This window comes from Salvelinus sp. IW2-2015, linkage group LG3 (assembly GCF_002910315.2).
Source record: "Salvelinus sp. IW2-2015 linkage group LG3, ASM291031v2, whole genome shotgun sequence".
NCBI lineage: Eukaryota > Metazoa > Chordata > Actinopteri > Salmoniformes > Salmonidae > Salvelinus > Salvelinus sp. IW2-2015.
The window spans coordinates 23,336,318-23,356,300 of record NC_036840.1 but is presented as its reverse complement, the minus strand read 5'-3'; the positions used below and the strand labels follow the sequence as shown (position 1 = coordinate 23,356,300).

The 19,983-nt window shown below is 42.9% G+C and overlaps 2 protein-coding genes across 2 annotated transcripts; one reads left to right on the top strand and one right to left on the bottom strand.

The window, feature by feature from the left end:
* Positions 1–2,924: 2,924 nt before the first annotated feature.
* Positions 2,925–6,466, bottom strand: nicol1 (NELL2 interacting cell ontogeny regulator 1). The gene is made up of 4 exons (XM_023972172.2): positions 6,365–6,466; positions 5,965–6,110; positions 5,551–5,639; positions 2,925–3,516 (listed from the first exon to the last, which is right to left on the bottom strand). The coding sequence occupies exons 2-4, from the start codon at positions 6,074–6,076 to the stop codon at positions 3,445–3,447; spliced, it is 273 nt and encodes a 90-aa protein (XP_023827940.1). The 5' UTR covers positions 6,077–6,110; positions 6,365–6,466; the 3' UTR covers positions 2,925–3,444.
* A 703-nt stretch (positions 6,467–7,169) lies between these two features.
* nelfa (negative elongation factor complex member A) lies at positions 7,170–19,518 on the top strand. Its single transcript, XM_023972159.3, has 11 exons — positions 7,170–7,453; positions 8,899–9,070; positions 9,450–9,611; positions 12,599–12,688; positions 12,821–12,948; positions 15,307–15,376; positions 17,017–17,105; positions 17,180–17,291; positions 17,683–17,990; positions 18,328–18,427; positions 18,897–19,518. Exons 1-11 carry the CDS (start codon positions 7,244–7,246, stop codon positions 19,079–19,081), a joined length of 1,626 nt encoding a protein of 541 aa, XP_023827927.1. The 5' UTR covers positions 7,170–7,243; the 3' UTR covers positions 19,082–19,518.
* The last annotated feature ends 465 nt before the right edge of the window (positions 19,519–19,983 follow it).

Here is a 19,983-nt window from a genome sequence, read left to right as displayed (position 1 = left end):
GCTCTGCCGTTTCATTTTGACACTTTGTGTGTAGGTACATTTGTCTTGCGAAGAAGCTCGCGCCTGGTCCAGTGTACCTTGGGAGACCATTTTAGGAACCAAGTTTAACTTGCGCCTGATGATGTCTTCGCGATGTTGCTTCAATTTCAACGTTCATCTGTACATCACAATAAGTCCCACAGTTACCAGTATTTCTTCACTAGCCTCATGTGCCCATGGCGCACCACACAGCGTTATCATATTTGTGCGTGCTCCAGTCCTTCTCGCGATACCACGGAGGAAAGAAGGACAAGCCACTTCTGTCCACCCCAAACTCGATCCGCTTTGGAGATAGCACCGTACTTGGTTGGGCAAATCATACACCAGACAACAGCAAAGGATTTGTCAAGATGCGCTGGAAGGAGCGGTACAAAGTATCTATATCCCACCGTACACCACGCGCACGCTCCTCTTATTGGATGATTCGACACTGGAGAATGTGGGCGGGCATGGTCGTCAGTTCTTCTAAGCGGGGACTTGCAAGAGACCTACTTCCGCTCCCTTTCATTTAATATTCCCGCCTCTATCCATCTTCCTAAAATACGTCGCCCAGAAATACGGTTTTTGCAACTGCACATCGGCAAAGATCATACTTCTTGGAGAAATGTCCTCTGGTCTGTGATAACAAAATAAGAACTGTTTGGCCATAATGACCATTGTTATGTCTTGGACGGAAAAAGGGGAGTCTTGCAAGCCGAAGAAACAACCATCCCAAACCGTGTAAGCATCGGGTGTGCGGCAATTGTTGTTTGGGTGCTTTGCCTGCAGGAGGAACTGGTGCCACATGTCACAAAGTATGATGGCATCATGATGGCTAAGCTAAAATTATGGTGGTAATATTGAAGCAACATCGAGAAGACATCAGTAAGGAAGTTAAGCTTGGTCGTAATAAAGGGTTCTTCCAAATGGACATGGACCCAAGCTATTTCAAAAGTTGTGTAAAAATGGCTTAAGGACAACCAAAGTCAAGGTATTGCGATCGGCCATCACAAAGCCTGACTCAACCTACAGAAAATTTGTGTGCAGAACTGAAAAAGTGTGGCGTGAGCAAGGAGGCTACAAACTGACTCAGGTTCACCAGATCCTGTCAGGAGGGAATGGGCCAACATTCACCAACTTTATTGTGGGAAGCTTGTGGAAGGCTACCCGAAACGTTTGACCCATGTTAAACAATTTAAAGGCAATGCTACCAAATACTAATTTAGTGTATGTAAACTTCTGACCCACTGGGAATGTGATGAAAGAAATAAAATCTGAAATAAATAATTCTCTCTATTATTCTGACATTTCACATTCTTAAAATAAAGTGGTGATCCAAACTGACCTAAAACAGGGAATTTTTACTTGGATTAAATGTCAGGAATTGTGAAAAACTGAGTTGAAATGTATTTGGCTACGGTGTATGTAAACTTCCGACTTCAACTGTATGTACAAAAATATCACAAAATCAAACACATAACATCAGACTGTGTGTCCACTGATGTATTCAGAGAAAATCATCTCAGTCACTGGTTTATAGCAAGATAGGCACAGGCACACACACAGTAGTTTATAGTGTGACTAAACACATAAAACTGTTTCCTGAGCGAACAGCACCTATTCCCTGCAGGGGAGAAATGTGGCCCTACACAGTTTTACACATAGGATACCTCCCAAATGGGACGCTATTCCCTATATAGTGCACTACTTTTGACTAGAGCCTATGGTCAAAAGTAGTGCACAGCACTACACTCTTAGAAAAAATGGTTCTTCGGCTGTCCCCATAGGAGAACCCTTTGAAGAACCCTTTTGGGTTCCATGTAGAACCCTCTGTGGAAAGGGTCCTACATGGAACCTTAAAGGGTTCTTCAAAGGGTTCTCCTATYGGGACAGCCAAAGAACCATTTTAGGTTCTAGATAGCACCCTTTTTTCTTAGAGTGTACATAAGGAATAGGGTGCCATTTGAGACGCAGACATAATCAATGTGCCTCGGCCACTAGCGCTGATGGATAGCGCTGTGCATTATCTATAAGAAGCAAAACTATACATTACACACACACACACACAACCTTGATTAACAAATGTTCTCTTGCTCCTGAGGTTGCTTGCCAGACACTGAAATACGGAACCTGTAATGTATCACTGGGAACTGAGGCACAGTCCCAAATCGATCCCTAAGCACAACGCCCTATGCACTTGTGGTGGACGTTTCACCATATTACTTATACCAATCAAATCCTCTCAGATCTCTACAAGTGCATAGGGTGTAGGGCTTAGGGTTCATTTTGGGATTGGGCTTCAGTCATTTCCACAACCACTAAAAAGATATCAGAAAGGCATACAGGCAGTGACGAAAGTTATGACTTTAATACCAAATAAAACATACAAGACATTACTAAAAGCAGCGTATTGACATATTGAAACAAAGAAAGCAACAACACAAACACAAAGCATTATTATCATTAATAATTCTCCTCTGTAGTTACCATTTTAGCAATACATTGTCAATATTCTACAGTCCCTATGTCTTAGTGGTAAATATGCGTTTGTTTGTCTATATTCTCCTGACCGCTACATCATCCAACTCTCTTATCTTCATACAGTCCAGATAGACAGAATAAAGACAAAAGATATGATGAATATAACAAAGGATGAAGTGCCTCAGACAACTGATTGCCATAAACAACTGGTTGAGATGAGTGTAGGCCTACACCCTATAAACATGCATGGTACCACATACACCTAAAAAGTACACTTATTCTAAAGGCCTGGTGTTGCCATGCCAATAAAAAATAACTTTCCAAGACACTTGTTATGTTATTATGAATTAACAACTATATTGAATGTAATGCTGCTGCTTTGCGTGTATCTATGTATATGTGAATTATCCTGATCATATTGGCACACATTTAATAAAAGGTGTCTGTCCAGTGAACCTATATACAGATCTACTATGCTATAGCACAAATTATAGGTTTTGTGATAGGTTACATCCAAATTGAAAGTGTTTTTTCTTTAACTTAAATGTGTAAAGTGTAAATTGTATTTTATTTCACAAAATCCCTCAGATAAGACAATCCCTCAGATAAGACATGGACATGAGTTCTGGGACAATAGGCTAGCTGTTGTTGGCTTTGCCCTACATGCCATAGTAACGCATGACTGGCTTATCTAAACTCATGAAATTAAATCTTATCTTTAAATAATTAAACCACTGCAATATCAATAGTGATATGTTAGCAAAGAAAATAAAGTGTCTGTTGTACAAATTAGCAAACTAAATGGTACAATATTCCATATGAAGGAAGCTCAGAGAGACAACTGTCTAGTCCAGGCGTTGTTTGTAGTGGGTAAAAGTAAYTGTCCGGCCATTGGGGGTGTGGGGTTGGTTGGTTGCCATGGGGGGGGGCACATCACTACTCCACTCAGCGCAGGGTATTAGTGGGCATGCAGTCACACAGGGCTCGCCTCTCTGCCCTCAACACCAGGGTCTCAGTCTAGGAGGAAACAAAAGCAACACCATGTTAGGGAGTACTAGGCGGAGTAAACTTTTTAAACTAGGCTAAGACTTATAGAGGAACTTTACAGGTAGGTATACAGCAGGCCAGGGTATAGATGTGGTAAAAAGGTCAATCGAACTCGACCAAAACAATGTAATTGCCATGGCAACATGTGGGGGAAAGGGCCGTGGGGGAAAGATCCCAAATCTCCTTATTTCAACGCAGAAAAATTAGCTTACATTTAGGCTATTGTTTATGTGTGTATTTCACCAGAGGCGCAACTTTCACTGGGGACGAAGGGGAGATGTCCCCCCAACATTCTGAAATGGCATTTTTGTACTGGTTTTATCATTGGAATGTGATACAAAACGAGGTAACGGTGTGCTTTAGGACCATGCGGACGTCTCCGAGCGGTCAGGTAGGCTGTTTGGAGTGTTAAGTTGACTGGATAAAAAAATGAATATGTCCCCCCCACTTCTAAAACCTAAGTTGCGCCCCCTGTATTTCACACTATGTTGAGGTAGAAACCGGAGTATAATGCTTGTATGGATGTCAACCCCAGCACATGTTCATGTCATCTTAACCAATCAACTGCATTACAATTAAAAATGACTGACTACCACCACGGATTTCTGTTCGCTAGCTATGCTAACCAGTTTATACGAACAGGAGTTAGCATTTAGCAGTCAGTCACTTCTTCTAAACCCGAAAAGGGACAACTTCTAAATGTTATGCAGCGAAATCTTCCAAATATATGCAAATCGGACTTAAGTTACCACATTGTGGGTCTGTTACAATACATAAATCATGACGGATTTGACAAATATCCACTTAGTTAGATCAAATTTGTCAAATGTGTGCTAATCTGGTCAATGGAACGGTCTGCGTTCCATTGACCCCTTTACTGCAACTATAGGGAGCAACTCAGTACTATCCCAGCCATAACCAGTGCTTGAAGTGGAATGAAATAGATGCTGGTACTCATTTTAGGTGCTGGTACACAGTGGGGTAGTGGGGGCATTGCGTATACTCACATCTTAATAATATTAATATGAATCTGTCAGCAAGAGCACACAACTCTCAACCAAGAGCATCTCACAGAAGAACGACATCGGTATCCCGTAGCTGGTAGGAAAGGCATTTCAACTTATACCAGTAAATGGTAATTAACCACATAAGGAGACCATTTTGAGGTCTGGGAAAAATAAAATGTAAATATTCTGGGAGGGTTTAGATGCCCATTAATTAAATTGTGCACCTAGCATGAGACCTTTTGGCTAACAGTGTTGCTGTACTGTACAATGTAGGCCTACAGTGTACGTGGTGGCAGAGTTTGCAAAACAAATGCACTCCCGATTCATCATCATATCATTCTACCAGGTAGACCTACTTTGCAGTCTACATTTAATTGGGAAGGTTTTTTGTGAAAGCCTTTAGAAATGTTCAAACACCGCATGATGACTGAATTGCGCATCGCAAAGATTCAAATAAGACTTCGGACCAAACTTTTTCAATACCTGCTTTGCTTACCCATTGTTGCCTTAAAGCATTGTTGTTTTTCTATTTAAAAAAAAAAGTGTGATTGAGAGAGTGAAAACCTGAAAAAAAACTATAGGAAAACATATACTTTTTCACTTCTTTCCTTCGCCAGACGGGCTGTTTTTTCTGGTCAAATTAGAGTATACCCACTTCACCAGGCACCACTACAGGTACTCATCATATATTAAAGGCAATACTATATTCTGTAACAGGTGCCAGTTCTCAATCAATAGAAACTCAAAAGGTGGACAACTACGACCCACTTCAAGCATTAAGTGTAACAATGTGTAAATACAATAGTTATTAAATTGATGTAGTTCTGTCCTTGAGCTGTTCTTCTCTAGTAATGTTCTGTATTGTGTCATATTTCATGTTTTGTGTGGACCCCCAGGAAGAGTAACTGCTGCTTACGCAACAGCTAATGGGGATCCTAATAAAATGACACGCTGTAACATAAAGTGTAACTGAAAAGAAAGGGATAGCAACTGTTACCCGGGCATCAAGGTTAAAAGCAGTCTTCTTAAGGTCTTGTAGTGCCCTCTGCATGAATTCAAATGCATGACAGTCCACACAGGGCCGACCTGCAAGACAATGTGACAAAATATAAAAACTGTGTTCATTATGATTCATTATAGGCTACTGCATTTGTGAAAACAAAAACAATATTTTAAGACGTTTTGTATTTACAATCAATACCTATCTGCTGATACACTTCCTCAATTGCTGTTGTCAATTGGTATAACCTATCGATTAGGCAATCAATCATAATTGATTGTGTTTGGGCCTAGATTTAAAAAAAAAAATCTTTATACACCTAGACAATAGTCATCCGCACTACAGTAACAGCCGCTCATTGTGTATAATCGCAAATGCAACAAAGACAATATATTAAATTAAACCACTTACTTTCAGCAGGGATTACTGTCCCTGCCTCCTGCTCCGCATCACTTGGCCTAAAACACAGGAGCTGCACGGCTAATAGCAGCATCACCGCTTGCAAATAGCCGCTCGATACCATACTGATGCTCGGTGCAAGATGTCAAGAGAAAGACCTGGAAAATGGAGATAGCGAATTTTAGCATATGATTCCTTATGATATATAATTAAGTTAATAAACGAAGCATTGATAGGATATATGAAAACGATTGTAGGCTACGTTTCCACGACTAAAGAAAGCAACACCAGCATCCATAATAACATCACAGATGCGGAGATCTCGTTTTAAATGGGCCAAGCTTTTTTTCATAAAGAAAAAGATCGGAAATATAACTAAGAACAGTATAACATTTAATGTAGGCCTACTCACTGTGGGTGATATTTTAAAGAAAATAAAAACAATGTAGCCTGCCGAAAGACGCCCACCTCAAGACGATTCTGTTGAATATTAATTCAAAGGGCAGAAGGCGCATGCGTATAGAACCCTTTGAGGGTCGTCACTAGTTACCACAGCCACAAAACCAAAATTGGCTCATAAAAATAAAATTAATTTAAGGTTAAGCATACATTTAGCAGTGTGGTTAAGGTTAGGGTTAGGTTTTGTGACAACTGTAAATTAGGCAAACGGATTATCTTCCACAAATCCCGTAAAATTAGGCCTATGCTAAATTATTTTCTTGATTTAATTTATTCATCCCAAATTGAATGTTGGCCTCCCTGGTTCGCTAATATTGTTCACATTTCTTCGCAGTCGCTTATTTGCATAACCTTATACAGAAATGGTTGTACAATAAATATTATCCGCACGTAGACGGACCATTAATTCCTACACATTAGTTCACTCTCTAAGTCAATTTTAGGAAAAGGGTTTGTATTATTAGACTTATTTGCAAAAGGGAAGTCAGCATTCCCTTAGAGTCAAACAGCAATGCTGTTAAAGACATACATCTCAAGTGTTCTGTAAACTCAATATTTTCAAAAGGCCATGTAAAATGACATTTGTTTTTTGGATAGGTAATAGGTGTGTTCCTTTGATCTCCCTCGACATGAACATGGGGTCCATGATATGTAGAATCCTTGAGACGACATTTAKAATTATTTAAGGTTAGGGTTTAGTGTAAGGACGTCCAAAGGATCCATGTTAGCACTAAGCATGAACATGGTGGGTGTGTCCTAACCAACCGTTCTAAGTTTTCTTAGCTAGGTAGCCTTTTAAAATGCCCGAACTCAAAACGCTTCTTTTTCCAAGATGGCGTCGATGAAGGATAGCGACACCGGCCTGTGGCTCCATAATAAACTAGGATCAACAGACGAACTTTGGGCGCCTTCTAGTATTGCTTCACTCCTCACCGTTTCAGTTATCGACAATATACGGTTGTGTTTTTCGAGTTTGTCGCCTCCAGTAAAGCTAAAAATCTTGCTCGGGATGCTGCATCTTCCGAGGCGGACTGTTGATGAGGTGGGTACGCGAGTTGCTATATGACTGACTGAACACTAGTTAGCCACTGCTACTAGTTAGTTTAAATGGGTTCTGCAGCAAGCAGCCTTGGTCGAGTTGCTAACTAACGTTAATATTTCCTGAGTGGGAAGTATAGTACACCATGCTTACAAGCTAACCGTTTCCAGGGTACACTTATCTAGGTGCATATGGCGTAGACTCTTCGCTTAGGGAGACCTGTTCCGAAGAGCCAAGTGTCTACAGCCAGGAGGTAGTTAGCTAGCTAACTGRCGTTTGTTTAGGCTCATTCTGTCCAGTCTCATAATTTGTTTACCTAACGCACATGCATTGRTTTCACAAACACCAAGTTAACTTAGTTAACTATCTAGCCTGACGTGTAACATTGAACCTGTTTGTAGTGTAGTCGCGAATTTTTTTTTTGTCTGAGAAGCGTTCAAATGCTCAACTTCTCGGCGCTTTGTCAGTCCAGGTGGATTCGCAWGTCTGCCAGGCTGCTTGTGCCATTTTGGAGGGCGTAACCAGCGAYCTAAGTTACAAGTCAAAATTGGGAAACGGCCTTTAAAATATATTTTTTAAATCGTCTAGTAGCTAAACGTTCTATTAACTTTGATACAGTCTAGCTTATTAACTACAACTTGTTGTAAACCAGGTGCACTACAATTTCTCGACATTGCTTTGTTTACCAATTATATTTCTGTGATGATTAATTGATTGAATTAACTACCTGTATACGTGTCATTTCAATTTCATGACCATCACAAAATCTACATATCCTGTAATGSATTATCACCGTCATTAGTCCACAGSGCTTTATTCTCCTAAATTACACAATTCACAGTCCCTGCGGCCTACTGTTCCACCATGTATTGGGCATACATATTTCCCATATTCCACTGTTCAGAAGCCTGATAGCTGCCAGAATTAAACTTGCRCAGCTCCTATTATTGCTGAACTGTGGGACCTTATATCTCCTTCTGGAGGACAGAAGCTCAAAACATTGGGCAAGACTGTGTGGGGTCCTCTATGATGTGCTTGGCCTTGTCCCTTGCCCGTCTATCATAGAGGCCCTGAAGTCTCCTGCACTGGACCCCAGGTTCACGGTCCTCCTGAGGATGCCCATGTTAGCAACTGACAGCCCACCAGGCCAGGAAACAAAGTCAGCACACACTCTATATGGAAGGTGTAGTAGTTGGATGTATTCCATTTCTGTGCCCTGCTCTAACCTCCACATCCACCTCCCTCTTATGCCCATATACACCCTGCCCCATGGAGATTCTATAATCAATTTCTTTCTATCAACAGACAGCAATGCATACTGTGAGCCATGTATGCATGTAAAGCCTGAAGACACATGACCATTCCACAAGATTGAATGATAAAAGTMTATTTATTTTTTAAATAATCTTGCTCTACTAACCTCCACAATCACCTCCTTTGACATGCAGATGAAGGAGGCCCTATCAGAGATCATCCAGCTGGCCACGGTGGACTCTGAGCCCTGGGTACTGATGGTGGCAGATATCCTTAAGTCCTTCCCAGAGACGGGCTCTCTCAACCTGGACCTGGAGGAGCAGAACCCTAACGTACAGGACATCTTGGGCGAGCTCCGGGAGAAAGGTGGGTACACTACCATAGGCTAGGGGTCACAAGTCAAGAGTAAAATGAGAGCAGAAGGGGACGTTGAGGATCATGGTTCTAGCTTTACAACTGGAATGACTATGATTATGTAAACTGTGCTTGGGTAATTTGTAGTACGGAATAGGATGCATGTTCCAGCATGTTGGTGCTGTTCTGACATCACCTGTTGGTTGGCCATCTATCAGAGTCCTACTTTTTCTTTATCACCTGTGAACATGTTAGTGCTTGTGCAGGTACTTGTTGGTTGCACCTGCCTGTTTCCATCACACTTCTGCTTTTGCTTCCTCTTTGGGGTCTAGGTTTGAGATGCTGTAAAAACAGGGCTTTATAAATACATTTGATTGATCTCCCCCTGCAGTGAGTGAGTGTGAGGCGTCGGCCATGCTCCCTCTGGAGTGCCAGTACCTGAACAAAAGCGCCCTGACCACCCTGGTGGGCCCACTCACACCCCCAGTCAAACACTTCCAGCTCAAGAGGAAGCCCAAGAGCGCCACCCTCAGGGCAGAGCTGCTGCAGAAATGTAAGAGAAGACACTTCACTCGATCCACCCACCCTGGGTGCATGTCAATAGTCTAGTGGCATCCTCATCATCTTCTTCATCTGGGGCCTATTAATACTGATCCAGGATCATGTTCCCCCTGTCCATGTAATGTTACTCATTATGATCTAAAAGGCAGAACTGATCCTAGATCACAACTCTTACTCTGAGACGCTTAATGAAGGTGGCCCCTGATGTGAAAAGCAAAAGTTAAAGCGCTATGGTGGATGCTTACTTGGGATTTGCTTTCACTTGTCCAGTTGTTTTTCGCACATCAGTGCAGGTAAAGGAAAGTAGATGAGAAAGTGAAGCCACTTTAGACTCTTCAGATGGTCCCAGTGCTTTTTCTGTATCAAAAAGGGGCTAAGGTGGTGGACGTGGCACGGTCAGCCCATCAGTGCGGCTGAATTCAGTCAAGGCCCCCAATAATAATGAAATAATGTTTTTAGAGGCCCCCATCTTGGCGGTTGAGAGAATTTCAGTGTTTTAAAGCCAATTTCTTGCAGAAAATGATATGCACATTTTTTCCCACACATTTTGCTATGGGGTGGGGAGAATTTGATCAGTTTAGCAAATTTCCTGCAAATCAAAATCAAAATTACATAAGTTTATTGGTCACGTWCACAGATTTGTAGACATTATCGCAGGTGCAGTGAAATGCTTGTGTTTCTAGCTCAAASTGCATAATACCTAACAATACACGCAATCTAAAAAGTCCGGACGAAACATTAGGAACACTTGCTCTGTCCATGACGTAGACTGACCAGGTGAAAGCTATGATCCCTTATTGATGTCACTTGGTAAATCCACTTCAATAAGTGTAGATGTAGGGGAGAAGACAGGTTAAAAAAAGGATTTGAGACATGGATTGTCTGTGTGCCATTCAGAGGGTTAATGGGCAAGACCAAAGATTTAAGTGCCTTTGAATGAGGTATGGTAGTAGGTGCCAGGCGCACTGGTTTGTGTCAATTACTGCAGCGCTGCTGCGTTTTTCACGCTCAACAGTTTCCCATGTGTATTAAAAGTGGTCGACTACCCAAAGAACATCCAGCCAACTTAACACAACTGTGGGACGCATTGGAGTCAACATGGGCCAGCAAGCAACCCTGTGGAATGCTTTCGACACCTTGTAGAGTCCATGCCCTGACGGCTTGAGGCTGTTCTGAGGGCAGAAGGGGGTGCAACTCAATATCAGGAAGGCGTTCCTACGGTTTTGTACACTCATTTGTACACTGGTGTATATGGATAGACAAGTCCTTTCCAAAGACTGCTCCCTCAAGCTGGAGCTGAGAGAAAATATTGCAGTTTGAGTAAATTTCCTGCAATTCTATGCATTTTGCCATGGCTAATGCTGTGTCCTTATGCTCAAATATTTTAACAAGTCAATACTTCTGAAATCATCGTTTTAGTCTGGCTTTTATTTTAGTGATTGTTGGTTCTCAAATATCTATTTAAAGATGCGTAGGTCTATCTTTTCTACATACTAGTTAGTCATTTAAGTTTACGCTGACAGTGTTTTTCCATCTTGAAAATAAATAATTTGGACTTAGGCGGCCCGCCCGAGACTTTTCTATGCAGAAAAGACCCCGACTCGCCATGTTTCGGGTCTCCTGTCCTTTGTAGGGTCCCTATAAAATCTCCGTTGCGGAGAACGCAGACGGAATCTAGACCTTAAAATGGAATTCAACAACATAAAAAAAATCGATTGAGCTTACTAGGAAATTAACTAAATGTATTGAGCATTTGTTCAAGATTATCATAAGACCTGAAGAAAATACATCAGTGATTCATATTTTCCTTCAACTTTCTGAAGAGGCAAAGGCACAGGAATTCACATGGGTGTGTGTGCACGCGTTTGTCGAACACTTTGCGTAGCCGTTAGCGATGATGCTAATGTAATGACAGCCGTCTTCTGGTAGATGGAAAGGCTTTCTCAAAAAACCACAATTAAATGTTAGTGGCAATATGTAACTTTTTGGTGTGACCCAACTAAATTCACAAAGAAATGTGAGTTATAGATCTATAATTCGACTTGAAAGCAAGTCTAAGAAGCAGTAGATCTGTTCTTTATGCGATATTCCTATGCTTCCTATTCTGTTTTGGTTTTGTACAATAGCTTCAAACAGCTGAAACAATATTTTTAATTATGGAAAATATATTTCACAGTGGTGTAGATGGTAAAATGATTCTCTTCACTATACTAGTTTATTTTGTCACAAACTGAAATTAGGTTAACTATTAGTTCTAGCAACAAGGAAATGGAGGAGCGATTTTTGAATAGATCAACTTTAATTTCAAAGTAGCCAATGTCTACCTGGCAGAATGATATCATTATTAGTGGCCTTTTGTTTTGCAAACTCTGCAATCACATGAGCGCTACAGAAACATCGCTAACCAAACAATTGTCTCATGTTGCACTTATATTAAAGGGTAACTACACCCAAAAATCTAGATTTCTTAGATTTTTCCCAGACCTCAAAAGTGGTCTCTTGATGTGGTTTAAGCATTGTTGTGGACTTAGAACATCAAATGTTTGTTTTTCTATATAAAAAAAAGTGTGATTTAGAGAACCTGAAACTGGGGAAAAACAGAAACCTGTAAAAACAAAACAGAGAAACTGGAATTTGGGGGGGGGAAATGAAATCAGGCAAAAAATACAATATTTTATAGGGCCCTACCTTTGTGCTAGTTTAGTGAATGGTCTTTTTCACATTTGTGAATGGACTCATGTTCATTACAGCATGCACTGGAAAATGAATATGAACGTTTCTTATTGGACAAGTTCATGTAGTCCCTCCCTATTTGTTATCTTCTGTTTGGTGCCAAATGAACAGCACCCTCTGGTGTATTCACTAGGAACCTAACGGAAGCAAAAAGGACAAAACTGGGTGGTACTTTACCTAAATTAGTTGTTTTAAACGTTTTCCACTGCAAATTTTTTTTGACTCATCGTTCTGTTGTGGTTTCAGCCACAGAGACGGCTCAACAGCTGAAGAAGACTGCGGGAGTGCCTTTCCATGCAAAAGGAAGAGGCCTGGTCAAGAAGATTGACACCACCAGTGAGTTTGACACACACACAGCAATTACAATACTCGTTGTTGCTAAGACTATGCATATGAACACTTACACATTCATACCCACGGGTGTCTAATTGGTTGCTGAGATATCATGTTTTATACTCTCCCTTCCAGCACCCCTCAAGGGGATCCCCAAAGCCCCGTTCCGCAGCCCCACCACCCCCAGTATGTTCAGCCCGCCGAGCAACCGCACACCCATTGCCCCAGCACGGACGCCCCTGCGCAAGGAGAGGGGAGTCAAGGTAACGAAGGGGCCTTAACAAGTCACCTTGTTTTCTTTTGAGGGATAGTTCACCCAAAGTACAAAATTACATTGGTTTCCTCATCCTGCAAGCAGTCTATGGACAAGGTAAGATCGCAATCCATGCTTTGGTTTTGTTTTCGGACAGTGGCCACACAAGCAAAACCAAAGCATGGATTGCTGTCTTAACATCGTTCATAGACTGCTTATACAGTAAGGAAACCAATATGTCATTTTGTAATACATTTTAAAAAAGGTGCTTCACAATAGACAGGAAGCAGGGTTTCCGTTATGAAAATGTGCTGGACATTTGACCAGTAGCATTTTAATTTACCGGACATTTGAGAAATGTACTGGACCCAAATGTATTGGGTGCGTAAACTGATTAGGGCGTCCACCCACGGTGCTCAGAATAACCAAAATCACATTTAGATRATGGTCATTCATCTTAACAGAACATGTAACTCCAGGATGCAACGGCGTGCATCCTTGTTCCTGAATTCCAATGCACACTTGGAAGATTTTAAAATAACTGTCCACATTTACTTTTCCTCAGCCAACAAGACGAGTAACAAACAGCAAAATCACGGCTGTGTGATCACGCTCTCCGCAGCCGACGTGAGTAAGACCTTTAAAACAGGTCAACATTCACAAGGCCGCAGGGCCAGACGAATTACCAGGACGTGTACTCCGAGCATGCGCTGACCAACTGGCAAGTGTCTTCACTGACATTTTCAACCTCTCCCTGTGAGTCTAATACCAACATGTTTCAAGCAGACCACCGTAGTCCCTGTGCCCAAGAACATTAAGGTAACCTGCCTAAATGACTACCGACCCTTAGCACTCACGTCTGTATCCATGAAGTGCTTTGAAAGGCTGGTCATGGCTCACAACACAGACCCACTCCAATTTGCATACCACCCCAACAGATCCACAGATGCTGCAATGTTTATTGCACTCCGCACTGCCCTTTCACACCTGGACAAATGGAACACCTATGTGAGAATGCTAWTCATTGACTACAGCTCAGCGTTCAACACCATAGTGCCCTCAAAGCTCATCAAGAAAGCGAAGGACCCTGGGACTAAACACCTCCCCCTGCAACTGGATCCTGGACTTCCTGACAGGCTGCCCCCAGGTGGTAAGGGTAGGTAACAACACATCCTCCATGCTGATCCTCAACACGGGGGGCCCCTCTGGGGTGTGTGCTCAGTCCCCTCCTGTACTCCCTGTTCACTCACGACTGCACGGCCAGCCACGACTCCAACACCCAAGTTAGCCGATGACACAACAGTGGTATACCAGATCACCGACAACAATGAGGGAGGAGATAAGAGACCTGGCCGTGTGGTACCAGGACAACAACCTCTCCCTCAACGTGATCAAGACAAAGGAAATGATTGTGGACTATAGGAAAAGGAGGACCGAGTACGCCCCCATTCTCATCGACAGGCCTGCAGTGGAGCAGGTTGAGAGCTTCAAGTTCCTTGGTGTCCACATCACCAACACACTATCGTGGTCCAAACACACCAAGACAGTCGTGAAGAGAGCGCGACAAAGCCTATTCCCCCTCAGGGGACTGAAAAGATTTGATATGGGTCCTCAGATCCTCAAAAGGTTTTACAGCTGCACCATCTGAGAGCATCCTGACTAGTTGCATCACTGCCTGTGAGAGGAAGTGATGTAGTGTTAGAGGAAGGCCCTAAAAATGGTCAAAGACTCCAGCCACCTTAGTCATAGACTTCTCTATGCTACCGCACGGGAAGCGGTACCGGAGTGCCAAGTCTAGGTCCAAAAGGCTTTTAAACAGCTTCTACCCCCAAGCCATAAGACTCCTGAACATCTAATCAAATGGCTACCCAGACTATTTGCATGGCCCTCTTTTACGCTGCTGCTACTCTCTTATCTATGCATAGTCACTTTAACTCTACCTACATGTACATATTACCTCGACTAACCGGTGCCCCCGCACATTGACTCTGTACCGGTCCCCCTTGTATATAGCCTTTGTTACTTTTATTTCTTAGGTATTTTTCAAAAAAAAACTGCATTGTTGGTTAAGGGCTTGTAAGTAAGCATTTCAATCGAAGTTCTACGCTGTTGTATTCAGTGCATGTGACAAATAAAATTGGATTATATGTATTTTCATCAATGAATAGGCAAAGCATTATTTAGCAATGGGATTATACATTTTTTTGCAGAATTCAATTTAATTTACTGTCTTAAAAAAAAAGCCTAAAGCTGGCTATTACAGGCTAACGGAAACCCTGATGGGAAGCTGTATTGAAAGGATTGTCATTGGTGGTTCAATGTGTTAAGCGATGCACATTATTGATGCACATTATTGTCTGTTCTTTAGTTGTTAGACATCTCAGAGCTCGATATGGTGGGAGCTGGTAGAGAGGCAAAGAGGAGAAGAAAGACTTTGGGTAAATGCATTTATTCATATTTTTTATCAACAGTGCATTCGGAAAGTATTCAGACCCCTTGACTTTTTCCACATTTTGTTACGTTAGACTTATTCTAAAATTGCTACTTTTTTTTCACCCATCAATCTTCACACTACCCCATAATGACAAAGCAAAAACTGTTTATACATTTTAGCAAATTTATAAAAAGTACTCTTTTCAGTACTTAGTTGAAGCATCTTTGACAGCAATTACAGCCTCGTCTTCTTGGGTATGACGCTAAAAGCTTGGCACACCTGTATTTGGGGAGATTCTCCCGTTCTTCTCTACAGATCCTCTCAAGCTCTGTCAGGTTGGATGGGGAGTGTCGCTGCACAGCTATTTTCACATCTCTCCAGAGATGTTCGATTGGGTTCAAGTCCGGGCTCTGGCTGGGCCACTAAAGGACATTCAGAGACTTGTCCCGAAGCCACTCCTGCGTTGTCTTGGCTGTGTGCTTAGGGTCGTTGTCCTGTTGGAAGGTGAACCTTCACCCCAGTCTGAGGTCCTGAGCGCTCTGGAGCAGGTTTTCTTTGCCTCAATCCTGACTAGTCTCACTGTCCCTCCCGCTGAAAAACATCCCCACAGCGTGATGCTGCCTCCACCATGCTTCCCCGTAGGGATGGTGCCAGGATTTCTCCAGACTTGACGCTTGGCATTCAGGCAAAAGAGTTTAATCTTGGTTTCATCAGACCAGAGAATCTTGGTTCTCGTGGTCTGAGTCCTTTAGGTGTCTTTTGGCAAACTCCAAACGGGCTGTCATGTGCCTTTTACTGAGTAGTGGCTTCCGTCTGGCCACTCTACCATAAAGGCCTGATTGGTGAAGTGCTGCAGAGATGGTTGTCCTTCTGGAAGGTTCTCTCATCTCCACAGAGGAACTCGAGCTCTGTCAGAGTAACCATCAGTTTCTTGGTCACCTCCCTGACAAAGGCCCTTCTCATCCGATTGCTCAGTTTGGTTGGGCGGCCAGCTCTAGGAAAAGTGTTATTGGTTCCAAACTTCTTCTATTTAAGAATGATGGAGGCCATTGTGTTCTTGGGGATCTTCAATGTTGCAGAATTGTTTTTGTACCCTTCACCAGATCTGTGCCTCGACACAATCCTGTCTCGGGGCTCTACGGACAATTCCTTCAACCTCATGGTTTGGTTTTTGCTCTGACATGCACTGTCAACTGTGGGACCTTTTTTATATAGACAGGTGTGTGCCTTTCCAAATCCTGTCCAATCAATTTAATTTACTAAAGGTGGACTCCAAGTTGTAGAAACATCTCGCAGATGATCAATAGAAACAGGATGCACTTGAGCTCAACTTCGAGTCTCATTGCAAAGGGTCTGAATACTTATGTAAATAAGGTATTTGTTTTTTAAATATTTGATAAATGTACAAACATTTCTAAAAACCTGTTTTCGCTTTTTCATTATGGGGTATTGTGTAGATTGCTAAGGATTTTTATTTGTTTAATCCATTTTAGAATAAGGCTGTAACGTAACAAAATGTGGAAAAAGTCAAGGCGTCTGAATACTTTCCGAAGGCACTGTATTTCTATCTAGCTAGCAGTCTTCAGTATTATTCACCGTCTTTGACTCACTCATTCTTATTGATCTCTTTCTCTCATGGTACAGAAACAGAGGCTGGGGAGAAAGCTGCCAAAGAGGAGGCTGTGGTGGAGAATGCTACACCAGACTATGCTGCTGGACTGGTGTCCACACAGGTAGGAAGAGAGGCACTGTCACGCAATTAACAAAGCGATTATTGAATTGTAACCTATTCAACGGGTGTTTTCAGAAACTGGGTGCGTTGAACAACGAGAGTGCCCTGCCGTCTACGAGTTACATGCCTGCTACTCCCAGTATGGTCCCCTCCTCCTCCTACATTCCCAGTTCAGAGACACAGCCAGGTGAGAGAGACATCTTCACACACCTAGATACCTGTTACTCAAATCTGTTACCCTCCATTTGGTCCTATACGAAGTTGGTTTTTGCAATATGGCACGGTTGTAGCACATTGAGTAAATAAGCCTTGTCCGAGCCAAAACGGTCTATAGGGCAGTCTCCTGTTTCTGTAGCGAGGCAGCTTGATTTACAATACTCGTAGCAGCTTGCCTTTTGATACACCACATGGAATTTGATGTATTGCTTTGACAAACTTCCTGGATTGACAAAGTTCTGACAAGATTTCCATCCGTACTTACTCCTATCCAATCTTCTGCACAACCAATTAGCGATTGATAGAGCGATAGTCTCAGATGTCGAAAAACGGAGTCTTTATTCATCCTCTTCTTTCTCTAGCGAATGCGGGCGGTTCAGGGCGTGACGCCCTGCAGTCGAGTCGACAGCCTGAGGAGTCGGCCACGCCCAGCGCTGCCGCCACCACCCTCCCCGGCCAGTTCAAACAAAGGACGCCCATGTACAACGCCGGCAACACGGCCGCCAGCCCCACCGCCCCCGCCTCCCCCAGCACCCCCGCCAGCACCCCCGCCAGTAGCAACGGCCCCCAGGCTGCCACCATTGCCACGCAGCCCGAGACTCCAGCCACACAGCCCCCCGCTACCCCCCAGACCAGCACGCCCCAGCCCAAAAAGAACCTCTCGCTTACTGTGAGTTGGATAAAGGCATCATTGGGACTCTGTTCCAACATTTGCACCACTATACTACTTAGAATGAAGCGATATATTGTGCATGCATTCTAAGATGAACTTGTGTTACTATGCGAGAATGTCACGCTTACATACAAACATTGACTGTAGAGATTGTAGTTTAGTATTTGTAATGGTGGTTTGGCATGCGATGGTGGTTTTTACTTAAGAGTTATGWAGTTTTGGCTTTGTTGAATGCACGTGACTCTGTATAAGAGCATCTGCTAAATGTCTAAAATGTAAACGCATGCAGTGTGGTGTGGCGTAATCTCTGTGCCATGTGTTGTGGTCCCCCCAGAGAGAACAGATGTATGCTGCTCAGGAAATGTTCAAGACCGCTAACAAGGTCACCAGACCAGAGAAAGCTCTCATCCTGGGCTTCATGGCCGGATCCAGAGGTACTGTACTGCTTTGTGCAAATACTCCCATTTCCCTAGATGAAGTCCACCTAGCGTATGAGTTTTGTGCTGTTGGAATTGCAATGTTTTAGTAATAAGTAACAGCTTTTTGCAACAGAGAATAAATATTCCCTCAAGTACAGGGGAGGCTGCTGAGAGTAGGACGGCTCATAATAAGGGCTGGAACTGCAAATTCCGACGTATTTGATACCATTACACTGAATACGCTCCAGCTGTTACCACGAGCCCGTCCTCCTCAATTAAGGTGCAACAGACCTGTGCTGGAGTATGTCCACACTGAGTTTAACGTAATAATGTTTTTAGTAATTTCGTGGGTATGTTCAAGTGCACTGGAGGCAGAGCTGGCTACACACACACACTTTTTAAAACACTCTTGCCCCACTGCGAGTTCTCCTGCTACGACACACACAAACTACACCTCTACCTGTTGGTGTATCCCCTCCTCCAGAGAACCCGTGTCCGGAGCAGGGGGACATCATCCAGATCAAGCTAAGCGAGCACACCGAGATCCTGCCCAAGGCGGACGGCACGGGCAGCACTACCATGCTGGTGGACACGGTGTTTGAGATGAACTACTCCACAGGACAGTGGACCCGCCTCAAGAAGTACAAGCCAATCACCAACACCTCCTGAGGTGGCTGCTGGCCTGCCTGCCGGGACTAAACACACACGTATACACATTTACATACACTCGGGTGGCCAGGGACTTGTCATACTCACACACTTGTGCAAATACACATGGGCCAAATCCAGCCCGTGAGAGAGGCTGGGGAGTGGGGGTGAACAGATCCCTCTTTCTCAAAGTTTCTTCATTGCCAAAAGGCAGGGACCTTCAAGACTCATTTCCGTTGGTTCGTTTTTCCTTTTCAGTTATGTCCCCTCAGATTACTGAACATTTGTGTGTTCGAGTCCTTATACCTTCTTTTCATAAGATACCTGTCAAGACCTGCTTTACTATGAAAAGGTGCAAGCATGCCACAACTGTCTGTTTTTCACTGTGAGAATGACGTTTACTGTATTCTTCCTACTTCGTCTGAGAACATGTAAGAAACTAAAGAGCCCAAACCATCAGTGAACGTGACAGAGAGGTTTCCTTTTTGCTGTGAAATTCTGTTTTGAAAAGTTCTGGAAAATGTTTCATTTTTCCATCCTTACCAAGGGAAGAAAAATAAAGTGAAAAATGTTCAGATTCCAGTGTTAAACAGTCCTTCAGAACCTCTCGCTCTCCTCCCAGACTATCATTCTAMTTTGGCGCTCATGATGACTAGGGTAAAGGTGTTCTATGGTAACGTTTTGCTACGGTGTGCACTAATGAATACACCCCAGGGTTGGGGTAAAGTCCCATTTGTCAATTCGGGATATGAATTCCAATTCAAGCAAATGATTAATCAGATGAATTCTTTTTAGAAAGGTCTTTACTAATCGAACCACAGAAATGCACAGATTGGAATCGAGTAATACAGTATTCTTGTTCAAAAGTACTGGCTTTTAGGATCTGCATTCCTGTCAATTTGCAAAAGATAGCGGTTCACAGT